This window comes from Somniosus microcephalus, chromosome 21 (assembly GCF_052327205.1).
Source record: "Somniosus microcephalus isolate GS21.2 chromosome 21, FLI_Smic_1.0, whole genome shotgun sequence".
Taxonomy (NCBI): Eukaryota; Metazoa; Chordata; class Chondrichthyes; order Squaliformes; family Somniosidae; genus Somniosus; species Somniosus microcephalus.
The window spans coordinates 5,060,293-5,073,502 of NC_141007.1; the positions used below are offsets into that span (position 1 = coordinate 5,060,293).

Here is a 13,210-nt window from a genome sequence, read left to right on the forward strand (position 1 = left end):
CCTAACACCTATCTAGGTTGCCTTGTAATGGGCCAGAAAGCTTAAGCTCACCAGTGAACGCCTGCTCCGTGCCCCTGCGGTCTGTCTTAGATTCTTCACCGCCCCGAAGTAGAGATACCCCAGTAATTCAAAAGTAACTGCTGGAATTCCACTTCTTTGGGCGGGCTGTTGAGCTGTTCCTCTTGTAAGCAGGGCATCGGAGGCAAGGCGGCAGAGAGAGAGAGAATGGCTTCCTGAGGGGCTATCTTTATACCCCATTGGGAGCTGTTATCTTCGCGACCAAATCTGGATGTATCTGGGCTATACAAAAGGGACCGATCTGTCCCCATTGACTGTAATGGGTTTGAATGTGTTTCCCATTCGTTTAACTGGTTTGTGCTCAGTTTAAAATGTCTCAAGTGCTGGACAAACAAATCCTTAAGTGTTCAGTCAACAGCACTCAAGTGCTTTGTAAACAATCCATTGTCTTGTGGTCACCGCCCACCCACAACTGATTGACAGCTTTAAGTACTTAAGCCCTTGAGTCAACATTGTAGAGAGCTCGTGTAAACAAACAATCCTTTTGTTCCTCTGTTGAACTTCCTAAACCGCAGTTGATTGACAGTTTTAAGTACCTCAAGTACTTCAGTCAGTGATGGCAGATGTTCAGACAGGCTGCCTTTGTCTTCTGCCACGAGGCCTGACAGCCATTTTTGATGCCCTGGGTTTTTAAGGTACATTCCAACCAGGTTTTCTTTTAATCAAATAATCTTCAGGGGCTACAGAAATTTCCAAAATTTTGCGAAATCTTACAAAACTTTTATCTGACCCCCAGACACTGCCCTGGGAATGTTTATTTGGACAGTGTAGAGGGAACTTTACGCTGCATCTAACCCATGCTGTACCTGCCCCGGGAGTGTTTGATAGGGCAGTGTAGAGGGTGCTTTACTCTGTATCTAACTGAGCTGTACCTGCTCTGGGAATGTTTGATGGGAAAGTGTGGATGGATATTTACTCTGTATGTTACCCACTGTCCCTGCTCTCGGAGTGTTTGTTGGGAAAGTGTAAAGGGAGATTTAATCTGTATCTAACTCATGCTGTACCTGCCCTGGGAGTGTTTGATGGGACAGTGTAACAGAAGCTTTACTCTGTATTTAACCCGTGCTGTACCTGCCCTGGGAGTGTTTGATGGGACAGAGTAAAGTGAGCTTTAATCTGCATCTTACCCGTGCTCTACCTGCCCTGGGAGTGTTTGATGGGGCAGTGATGGGAGCCCCCTGCCGGTGCAGTGAAGACTTGCCTTGGCTGTTGCATTACGTCACCTGAAGTCAGACAAAAGCCTGTTGATTACGTCACCCCCGCGGCACGGGCAGCCCGCCCCTCTCCCCGGCAATGACTGACAGGAGCCGCAGCCAATACAGCGGCTGGTTTTGTTTGAAAGCCCGCCCACCGTGTGTTTTTCACGCCAGTGAGGTAGCGAGTGGCGGGACAGCCTGGGGTTTGCACCAATGGGAGAGCAGCAGGGGCGGGGCCTGGCGAGGGCGGTTTATAAAGAAGCGGCGGCGAGCGGGCAGTTGCTGGCAAGAGACGGAGGAGCGCGAGCTTATAGCGGACTGGGAGAGAAGGGAAGCAGCGACCGGCGCTCGACATGACCACCACCACCATATACCAGGGCCTCGACTCCACGGGCCGCAGCAGCTCCAGGTAGCCCTGTGGCGGTCGGCCGCTCCAACCCTGGACACCGGCTTTGTGCTGCTCAGGAGGGAGGGGCGGGGAAAGGTACCGGGCCCCGGCCCGGACCCTGCCCCTGGCCCGGACCGACCCTCCCCTCCCGTCCCTCCCCCCGGCCGGTTCCCTCCATCCCCCCGGCCGGTTCCCTCCATTCCCCCCCCCCCCCCCCCGGCCCGGACCTCCCTCGCCACCCCCCCCCCCCCGGCCCGGTGTGAGGCGCAGAGACGAAGGGCCGGCGGTTGCAGTGGTCTGTCTATCCCCCCGGGTTGTGGGCGGGTCTGGGCCGGCTATCGCCCGGTGTCTGCGCAGGGAGGGGTCCGGAGCCGCCCGCTGTGTGTGGGATATCCCGCCCACTCCATCAATTGCACTCTGGGGCGCTGCCCCTTGAACCCTGGCTGTCCCCCCTCGGGGGCGCTGCCCCTTGAACCCTGGCTGTCCCCCCTCTGGGGCGTTGAACCCTGGCTGTCCCCCCTCTGGGGCGCTGCCCCTTGAACCCTGGCTGTCCCCCTATTCTGGGGAACTGCCCCTCGAACCCTGGCTGTTCCCCCCTCACTTTGGGGCGCTGCCCCTTGAACCTGGGCTGTTCCCCCTCACTCTGGGGTGCTGCCCCTTGAACCCTGGCTGTTTCTCTCCTTTTCTCCCCCCCCCCCCCCCCCTCCCCCCTCCCCCCTCCTCTCTGGGGTGCTGCCCCTTGAACCCTGGCTGTTCCCCACTCGGGTGCTGTGCTGCATTTTTTTAATAAAGCTAATTCTAACCTGATTCTTTGAGGCAGACGCAGTGCGTGTGGCTTAATCTGTTACAGCCAACTGTGAGCAGTGGGGTTAATGGATGAGTCACTAATAATGGACTCAGTCCATTAACAGCTACTTTGGAACATGGGTACATCTTTAAACTGTGCTGGAGCAGTTGTGGCAATAACCTTAATTGGAAAAAATGAGCCCTTTGTTTAAGCCTTTTTGGAAGATATTCAGTATGTTCTTTGTGTTCTAAGGGGTCAGTATGAATGTAAAGAGAGCTGAATGATTCTGACAGAATGGCGTTCATCTCGAGCAGTCTGTACACATCTTGAACGCAAATTGCCGTCCATCTTTTATTCAGAATTTTTCCAAAGCTCTGCTGCTGGTGGTTGCTCCTGTCATAGTTGGTGAATGTGTTAAGAGTGTGGTGGTTTTGAGATGACTGAGTCAGCAATATTCAATGCTGTAGCAGTGCCTGAAATGATATTGGTCCCTGTTAAATGATCCTGTTCCAGAAACATGGGTGGGTCTTCCATTCACTCTCTATTGTAGGAAACCGGTGGTCTTCAGCTATGCTATTTCCAGTCATGTTTGTTCAGCAATTGCCTTTTTAAGGAAGGGTGTCACTGATCAGGGGCAGGAACCCTGGATTGCGTTCTCCCCACCACCCCAGCTTTTTTGGAGGGGAAGATGAGTTTAGATAAAGCCAGTTGCGTACTCCCAGATCCGGCTGTACCCATGATCTTTTAGCTGACGTACAAATTGTCTGCATGTGTAGAGAGGAGACTGCCTGTGTTTGGGTGCAGACCTTTTGTCTGGCTTGGTGCTATACCAGTGGGTAATGTGCACTGGGGAGCTCAGTTAGTCTGTCTTTAATGAGGGTTTACAATCCAGATTTGCTTGTTTGAACATGGTGCATATGCATGGCAGAACGCACATTTTGCACAGCTCCTTTGGCATTAATTCATTGTTCTGATTTAACACAGCCTCTGGTTCAGTAACTTAAACTTGGATGCTGCTAAGTGGAGGGAGTGGTTGTGCATTTGCCATCTGCTGTTTCATTCAATAATGTCTGTTCGCCAGCACTTTAAATGTGCTCCTGTTTAAAATGCTTACAGTATACTAATCCTTCAATCTGCTAGAAGTTTCCTTGTGATTTGGTATAGAGAATGAGATGACAAAGGTGGGGTCTTGCTGTATTATCTGAAGTTTAAAGGGTCTAGGGCTAGATTGATTCAGGTGGCTTTTCTGATCTTTATTCTGACACTGCATTTGGTTAAATTCTCATTGTTTCCAAATTTATTTCCATTTAAGTGAGCTTCCCTGTACTTGTGGGCTGATGTGTTGGGAATGGATTGTTTCAGAAGCTTTGTGGTGGACAGCTGTACTGCCCAGCCTTTCTGAAGCTGTGTAGGGAGAGAGAATTGACACTACTTTTGAGGTACTGTTCCTATTGAACAGCATGTTCATACTGTAATAAAAACACACAATGCTGGGAATACTGAGCAGGTCAGGCAGCATCTGTGGGGAGAGAAACGATAAATGTTTTAGGTGGCTGACTTTTTGTTCATACTGTCTTGTTAGTGGAATTTGCGTTCATTCAAGATTATATATAAAAACAGATAGTAAGAGTTTTTATAGTTATATAAAAAGAGAAAGGGTGGCTAAAGTAAATGTTGGTCCCTTAGAGGATGAGACTGGGAAATTAATGGTGGGAAATATGGCGATGACAAAAACCCTGAATATTTTACATCAGTCTTTACAGTAGAGGACACTAAGAATATCCCAACACTGGACAAACAGGGGGCTAAAGGGGGGGGGAGGAGCTAAACACGATCAAAATCACTAAGGAAGTGGTACTCGGTAAAATAATGGGACTCAAGGCGGATAAATCACCTGGACCTGATGGCTTACATCCTAGGGTCTTGAGGGAAGTGGCGGTAGGGATTGTGGATGCATTGGTAATAATCTTCCAAAACTCCCTGGACTCGGCAATGGTCCCAGCAGACTGGGAAACTGCTAATGTACCACCCTTTATTTAAAAAGGGCAGCAGACAGAAGGCTGGAAACTATAGACCGGTTAGCCTAACATCTGTGGTAGGTAAAATTTTGGAGTCCATTATTAAGGAGACAGTAACAGGACATTTGGATAATCATAATTTAATAGGACAAAGTCAGCATGGTTTTATGAAGGGGAAGTCATGTTTGACAAATTTGCTGGAGTTCTTTGAGGAAGTAACATATAGGGTGGATAAAGGGGAACCAGTGGATATAGTGTATTTAGACTTCCAAAAGGCATTTGACAAGGTGCCACACAAGATTATTGCTTAAGATAAAAATCACAGGATTGGGGGTAATATTCTGGCATGGATAGAGGATTGGCTATCTAACAGAAGGCAGAGAGTTGGGATAAATGGTTCATTCTCAGACTGGCAATCAGTAACTAGTGGTGTTCCGCAGGGGTCAGTGCTGGGTCCCCAACTCTTTACAATCTATATTAACAATTTGGAGGAGGGGACCGAGTGTAACATATCAAAGTTTGCAGATGATACTAAGATGGGAGGGAAAGTAGTGAGTGAGGAGGACATAAAAAACCTGCAAGGGGACATAGACAGGCTAAATAAGTGGGCAGAGATTTGGCAGATGGAATACAATACTGGAAAGTGTGAGGTTATGCACTTTGGCAGGAAAAATCGTAGAGCAAGTTATTATCTTAATGGCAAGAAACTGGAAAGTACTGAAGTACAAAGGGATCTGGGGGTCCTGGTGCACGAAACTCAAAAGGTTAGTATGCAGGTGCAGCAAGTGATTAAGAAGGCCAATGGAATGTTGGCTTTCATTGCTAGGGGGATAGAATATAAAAATAGGGAGGCATTGCTTCAGTTGTACAAGGTATTGGTGAGACCGCACCTGGAATACTGCGTACAGTTTTGGTGTCCATACTTAAGAAAGGACGTACTTGCTCTCGAGTCAGTACAAAGAAGGTTCACTCGGTTAATCCCGGGGATGAGGGGATGGACATATGAGGAGAGGTTGAGTAGATTGGGACTCTACTCATTGGAGTTCAGAAGAATGAGAGGCGATCTTATTGAAACATAAGATTGTGAAGGGGTTGGATCGGGTGGATGCGGGGAGGATGTTCCCGATGATGGGTGAAACTAGAACTAGGGGGCATAGTCTTAGAATAAGGGGCTGCTCGTTCTAAACTGAGATGAGGAGGAACTACTTCACTCAGAGGGTGGTAGGTCCATGGAATATGCTGCCCCAAAAAACTGTAGAAGCTACATCATTACATAAATTTAAAACAGAAATAGACAGTTTCCTAGAAGTAAAGGGAATTAAGGGTTGCGGGCAGGAATTTGGACATGAGTCTAGGTTCGGATCGGTCATGGCCCTGTGGGTAGCGGAGCGGGCCCAGGGGCCATGTAGCCTGATCCTGCTCCTATTTCATGTGTCTAATTCTTAGATTCAGGAGATGGTTCTGTGATAGTGGGTTGGCGGTTAGGATCAGATATGATCTTATTGAATGGCGGAGCAGGCTCGAGGGGCCGATTGGCCTACTCCTGCTCCTATTTGTTATGTTATTAGATTGGACAGGTGGATGAAGGAATGTGGGATCAGGATGGGTAATTGTGATTTCGAACTATTTGCTCATGTGGAGGGTAAATGCTGACACAACTGGTTGGACCGACTGGCCTGCTTCAATGTTGTAACTTGTAAAATTAATTTGGCAGGGGGCTGGATACCAGGATGTAATTAGAAAGGGGACATGCAGTGCTTGGAGGATTGGAAGAGGCAGCGAGCACTGAAATAAAACAGTAAGGTATTGGGTGGGGTCCAACTAAGAATACAAGATGGTCTCGGATGGGTTTACAGTGTATGTATGTGACTGCACGAAGCGTAGTAAACAAGGTAAGTGAGCTGCAGGCAGAAATAGACACATGGGGATATGATGTGGCAATGATGGAGACCTGGCTCAAAAAAGGGCAGGATTGGGTATTAAATATTCCTGGTTATAAGGTGTTTAGGGAAGGAAAGATGGGAGGTGGTGTGGCAGTAATGGTTAGAGAGAAGGTTGGTGCTGGAGAGGGAGGATGTCCTGGAGGGGTCAAGGACAGAATCTATATGGCTAGAGTTAATAAATAATAAAGGTGCATGACACTAGGTGTATTCTATAGGCTACCAACTTGTGGGAAAGATATGGAGGGGCAAATTTGCAGAGAAATTAGTGGTGCAAGAACTAGAGTAGTGATAATGGGGGACTTCAATTATCCTAATATAGACTGGGATAATAGTGTAAAAGGCAGAGAGGGGGAAGAATTTCTGAAGTGTTCAGGAGAACTTTCTTGATCAGTGTTTCTGGCCCAATGAGGAAGGAGGCATTGCTGGTTCTGGGGATGAGGTAGCTCAAGTGGAGCAAGTGACAGTAGGAGAACATTTAGGGAACTGTGATCATAGTGTCATAATGTGTAGATTAGCTTTGGAAAAGGACAGGGAGCAATCTAGAGTAAGAGAATGTTTAACTGGGGGAAGGCCAATTTCAGTTGGATGAGAATGGATCTGGCCTGGGTAAACTGGAATCAAAGATTGGCAGGCAAAACTGTAGTGGAACAATGGGCTGCCTTTAAAGAGGAAATAGTTTGGGTACAGTCGAGGTACATTCCCACTAGGGGAGGGGGTGGGGGGGAAGACAGGGCAACTAAAGTCAGTTCCTTGGATGACGAAACAGATAGCCAATATGTTGAAGCGCAAAGAGCGTGTATGACGGATGTCAGGTTGCAAATACATCTGAGAATGAGATTATATACAGAAAGGTCAGGAAGTGAAAGAGGGGCACGAGAATAGATTGGCAGCCAACATAATAGGTAATTCAAAAGTCTTCTATAGGCTTATAAATAGTAAAAGGGTAGTAAGAGGAGGGGTGGGGCCGATTAGGGACCAAAAAGGAGACCTATGCATGGAGGCAGAGGGTATGGCTGAGGTACTAAATGAGTACTTTGCATCTGTTTTCACCAAATAAGAGGATGCTGCCATAGACATAGTGAAGGAGGGGGTAGAGGAGATACTGGATGGGATAAGAATTGAGAAAGAAGTAGTATTAGAAAGGCAGGCTGTACTTGAATCACCAGGAGTGGATGGGATGCATCCTAGGATATTGAGGGTGGAAATTGTGGAGGTACTGGCCATAATATTCCAATCCTCAAAAAAGGGTGTAAAGATAAACCCAGCAACTACAGGCCAGTCAGTTTAACCTCAGTAGTGGGGAAGCTTTTAGAAACAGTAATCAGGGACAAAATTAGGTCCACAATGCTGCCTGATCTGAGTGTTTACAGCATTTTCTGTGACAAAATTAAGTCACTTGGAGGGGGGGGAATTAATTAAGGAAAGCCAGCACAGATTTGTTAAAGGCAAATCGTGTTTAACCAACTTGATCGAGTTTTTTGATGAGGTAACAGGGTTGATGAGGGTAATGTGGTTGATGTGGTGTACATGGATTTCCAAAAGGCATTTGTCAAAGTGCCACATAATGGGCTCGCCAGCAAAGTTGAAGCCCATGGAATAAAAGGGACAGTGGCAGCATGGATATGGAATTGGCTAAGGAAACAGTGGTGAGCGGTTGTTTTTCAGACTGGAGGAAGGTATACAGTGGTGTTCCCCAGGGGTCGGTTCTAGGACCACTGCTTTCTTGATGTATATTAATGACTTGGATGTGGGTGCACAGGGCACAATTTCAACATTTGCAGACGAGACAAAACTTGGAAGTATAGTGAACAGTGAGGAGGAGAGTGATAGACTTCAGGAAGACAAACAGGCCGGTGAAATGGGCAGATATGTGGCAGATGAAATGTAACGCAGAAAAGTGTGAAGTGATGCATTTTGGTAGAAAGAATGAGGAGAGGACAAATAAACTAAATGGTACAATCCTAAAGGGGTGCACAGAGACCTGGGGGTATGTGTGCACAAATCGTTGAAGGTGGCAGGGCAGGTTGAGAAAGCAGTTAAAAAGGCTTATGGGATCCTGGGCTTCATAGAGGTATCGAGTACAAAAGTGTGGAAATTATGATGATCCTGTATAAAACACTGGTCTGGCCCCAACTGGAGTACTGTGTCCAATTCTGGGCACTGCATTTTAGGAAGGATGTGAAGGCCTTCGAGAAGATGCAGAAACAATTTGAGAATGATTCCAGGAATGAGGGACTTCAGTTACATTGATAGACTGGAGAAGCTGGGGTTGTTCTCCTTGGAGCAGAGAGGATTGAGAGGAGATTTGATGGAGGTGTTCAAAATCATGAAGGGTCTGAACAGAGTGGCTAGAGGAACTGTTCCCATTGGCGGAAGGGTAGAGAACCAGAGGACACAGATTTAAGTGATTGGCGAAAGAACCAAACTTTTTATGCAGCGAGTGGTTAGGATCTGGAATACACTGCCTGAAGGGTGGTGGAGGAAGACTCGATCTTGTCTTTCAAAAGGGAGCTGGATAAGTATTTGAAAGAGAAAACTTTGCAGGGCTATGGGGAACGGGCAGGAGAGTGGGACTAGCTGAGTCAGCACGGGGTGAATGGCTGCCTTCTGTGCAGTAAGATTTCTTTACACTTGTGCTCCAATCCCTTTTGTAATAAAAGCTAACGTACCATTTGCTTTCCATGATGCTGTATGTGTAACCTTTTCCTGGTGATTAGCTGAATAATGCTCTTCAGTAGCCCTCTTCGAGGGCTGTTTCGATGTTGTGGATATTTGAGATTTATGGAAGTTTAAATATTTTATTTTATAAGCAGAGTGTTGCAGCCTCCCGGTGGCGGATCCAGCATCTCATTTGGGGTGGAGGAAAATGTCAAACCAGTGCATTCTCGGTCAAACAAGACGGCATCGAATATCTTTGGACCGCCAGTTGACAGCCAGCCTGTGGCTAGAAGAAGCAACCCTCCAGGTACAGTGCAATGTGTGATGGCTGGTTGAGTAAACAGGCCTGACTTGAGTTGAATTTCTGCCTCGCATGTTCCCTACAATCCCTCATTATAGCCTGTTGAAAATGGTGCCTGCTGTTGGCGGGCATTATACTGAATTGTGTTTTAGTTCTCCACTTTTGGTATTTTATGCCATCAAAGACTTGCAGTCTCCGAGCAGACCTTTGTGTAGAATGTCACTCCAGAGTTTGAGTGGATTGTGTGCCATGCAATAGAATTCACACTTCGATTTATGTTCAGAACAGACATTTTGTGTAACGGTAATAGTCTGTTCTAACAGACAATGCAGATCGGTAAGGGTTTGAGGAATTCTGTATGCTGGGAGGTGAAACTAAGTCTGTTGGAATAACTATGGGGTTGTGCTGTACCTCAAGACAAGTCATGGGCTTCTGAATCCAAGATTAAACTAGCTCCTTGTATCGACTAATATCTAATTCCACAAGGCATATCTGCACCTTGCGCCAATATTCTTTTGTGAAATCTAAACTTGAGTCTATGGACCAAATGTACTTTTGCCTCCAGAGAATCTGTTCCTGAAGGCTCATGGTATTCTCTAGTTTAAAACATCTGGTCCAAGCTAAATGAGTCTTCAAGCAGTCAGTGCTGAGGGAGTGCTGCACTGTTAACAGTGCTGTCTTTTGTATAGCTGATGTCCAGTCTGCTCTCGGGTGGATGTAAAAGATCGAGTCACTTTGAAGAGCTGGGGAGGTCTCCTGATATCCTGGCCTACATTAATCCCTCATTCAACATCAGTAAAACAGATTCTCTGGTCGTTTATGGAGTCTTGTGCAAATTGGCTGCAATATTTCCCTCGGTGAAGGGTGCTTAAATAACACCAACTTGCATTCGTAGAGCACTTTTAATGTAGTCAAATGTACCAAGGTGCTTCATAGAGTAATTGGTCAAAAGTTGACATTGAGCCAAAGGAGCAGACATTAGGACAGGTGACCAAAGACTTGATCAAAAAGGTAACTTTTAAAGGTGAGAGGCAGAAAGGTTTAGGGAGGAAATTCCAGAGCGTGGGGCCTAGACGGCCGCAAATGGTGGGACAAAGGAAGCGGCGGATGCACAGGAGGTCAGGGTTGGAGGAATGCAGGCTATGGAGGGATTTGGACAAGAGGGTGAGAATTTTAAGATCGTGGTGTTGTGTCAGGAGCCAGTGTCGGGCTGAGAGCGCGGTTGATGAGTGAGTGGGGTTTACTGCTAGGATACAGGCAGCAGAGTTTTGGATGAGCTTAAAATTTATGGGGGGTAGAAGAGGTGCGGCTGACCAAGAGTAGTGGAATAGTTAAGTCTAGAGGTAACAAGCATGGTTAAGGGTTTCAGCAGTAGGGGTGGATTAGAGTTGGAAGTAGGTGGTCTTTGTGACTGAGGATATGGGGTCGGAAGCTGATCTTGGGGTGGGGTGGGGGGGGGGGGCCGGGGGGCCCCCCAAGTAGGATGCAAACAGTCTAGTTCAGCATAGCAAGGGAGGGTATGGAGTTTGTGGTGGGGACTGAAGACAATGACTTTGGTCTTCCCACTGTTAAATTGGAGGAAATTTCTGCTCATGCAGGACTGGATGTTGAACAAGCAGCGTGATCGCATTGAGGGAGAGGTGGTGGTGAGGTAGGAGCTGGGGGTCATCTGTGTACATGTGGCGTGTTGAGCCAAAGGCTAGCATGTAAATGGGGAGCTCGGATAGATCCTTGGAACACTACGTAGTGGGAAGAGAAGCCACTGCAGGAGATTCTCTGGCTATTGCTGGATAGGCAAGAGTGGAACTAGGCGAGGGCACCCTGATTAACTGGACAACAGAAGAGAGGTGTTGGAGAATGGTGTGGTCAACTTTGGCAAAGGCTGCAGACAGGTCAAGAAGGATGGAGGTATTGTGCACCATGGCTAGTCACGAGATGTCCTTTGTGACTGTTTCAGTGCTGTGGAAGGGGTGAAAACCTGATTGGAGAGGTTCTAAATGCAAGTTCAGTTCATTAATGTTGAATGCCAACAGAATTGGAATCTGTCAGTTGGGATAGTGACCTGAGCCCTTGGTCAACATGAGTCAGCATGGATTTGTAAATGGCAAATCAAGCCTAACTACAGGAAACTCTGGTATCCGGCACTGACGGGACCGGGATGGTGCCGGTTGATTAAAAATTTCGGATGATGGAGAGGGTTATCTACCGAGGCTATTTTTAACAGTCAGACTCCTGTTATTGAGGTGTTTGGACTTCCGACCGCGCCAAGAAGCCGAGTAGTGGCAGTTTGGAGAACTACCCCCACTGACTAACTCGGCCACCGCAGGAGACTCGGACTCGGCAACATTTCCGGTTATTGAGGTGTTTTTGGAGTATGAATTTTGCCGGTTAATAGAGAATTCCGGATATTTAGGTGCTGTTTAAACAGGAGTTTCCTGTACCCTAGTTGGAATTTTTGAGAAGGTCACTAATGTGGTAGATAAGGGAGTGGGATGTTGTTTATCAACTTCCAGAAGGCATTTGATAAGGTTCCACACGAGACTGTTAACAAAAGTGGAAGCATGTGGAATTGGAGGCAATGTTTTGACCTGGGTAGGGAATTGGTTAGGAGACGGTGTAGGAATAATGGGTGTGTACTCCAGTTGGCAGGATGTGAGGAGTGGTGTCCCCCAGGGATCTGTACTGGGGCCTCAGCTTTTCACTATTTATAAATGACTTGGATGAAGGAATAGAGAGCCGTATTGCCACGTTTGCTGATGACACCAAGTTAGGAGGCACAGTAAGGAGTGTAGATGGGAGCAATGGGCTATGGAACCAGGGTGGGTAAATTAATTACATATAATGTACAGCACAGACCGGCCATTTGTCTCAATTACTGGTTGTGGTAACAAGTTCCCTATCCTAATTGCTCTCTGGGTAAAGAAGTTCCTTCTGAATTCCCTATTGGATTTATTAGTGACTACCGTGTATTTATGACCCCTAGTTTTAGTTGTCTTCCTCTGCTTTCACTGCCCCCCCCCCCCCCCCCCCCAAAAAAAAACCTCAGCCTGTTCAATCTTTCCTGATGGGTATATCCTCCCAGTTCTGGTATCACCCTTGTAAATCTTTTTTCACCGTCTCCAGTGCCTTTGTCCTTTGTAATATGGAGACCAAAACTGTTCACCGTCCTCGAGTGTGGTCTCACCAATGTTCTATGCAAGTTTAACATAACTTCTCTGCTTTTCAATTCTATCCCTCTAGAAATTAATCCCAGTGCTTTGTTTGCTTTCTATGGCCTTATTAACATTACTAATTTGTGTATCTGTACCTCTAGATCCCTTTGCTCCTCTACCCCATTTACACTCTTTTCGAAGCAGTATGTGGCCCCTATTCTTCCTGCTAAAACGCACCACCTCACACTTGTCTATATTGAAATTCATTTACCAATTGTACACCCATTCTGCAAGTTTATTAATGTCGTCTTGTATTTTGTCATGATCCTCCTCTATTAACTAGACACCCAATTGGGTGTCATCTGCAAATTATGAAATTGTACTTCCGATTCCAGAGTCCAAACCGTTTATGTAACTAGTGAACTGGTCCGAGCACTGATCCTTGTGGAACACCACTTCCCACCTTTTGCCAATCTGACTAGCTACCCTTAACCCCCTAATCCATTTTTAATTTTGTAGCCAGCTTGCTATCCATTCTGCTACTTGTCCTGATTTCATATCCTCTGGCCTTTATAATGGAGTTGAGATACAGATCAACCATGATCTAATTGAATGGTAGAATAGGCTCAAGGGGCTGAATGGCCTCCTCATGTTCCTATGTTCTTCCTATGTAACTTTAGAACATTTTG

At 46.7% G+C, this 13,210-nt stretch overlaps 1 protein-coding gene across 2 annotated transcripts in view; it reads left to right on the plus strand.

The window, feature by feature from the left end:
* The first annotated feature begins 1,528 nt into the window (after positions 1–1,528).
* The window catches only part of LOC147102560 (jupiter microtubule associated homolog 1-like), a 45,813-nt gene continuing 34,131 nt past the window's right edge, over positions 1,529–13,210 (plus strand). The window contains exons 1-2 of one of the 2 annotated variants that reach the window (XM_085963209.1): positions 1,529–1,683; positions 9,224–9,375. In XM_085963209.1, coding sequence (XP_085819335.1) covers positions 1,628–1,683; positions 9,224–9,375 — 208 coding nt within the window. In that variant the 5' untranslated portion in view covers positions 1,529–1,627. Of the gene's footprint in view, positions 1,684–9,220; positions 9,376–13,210 lie in introns of both variants that reach the window. The other variant, XM_085963208.1, reaches the window with a different exon arrangement.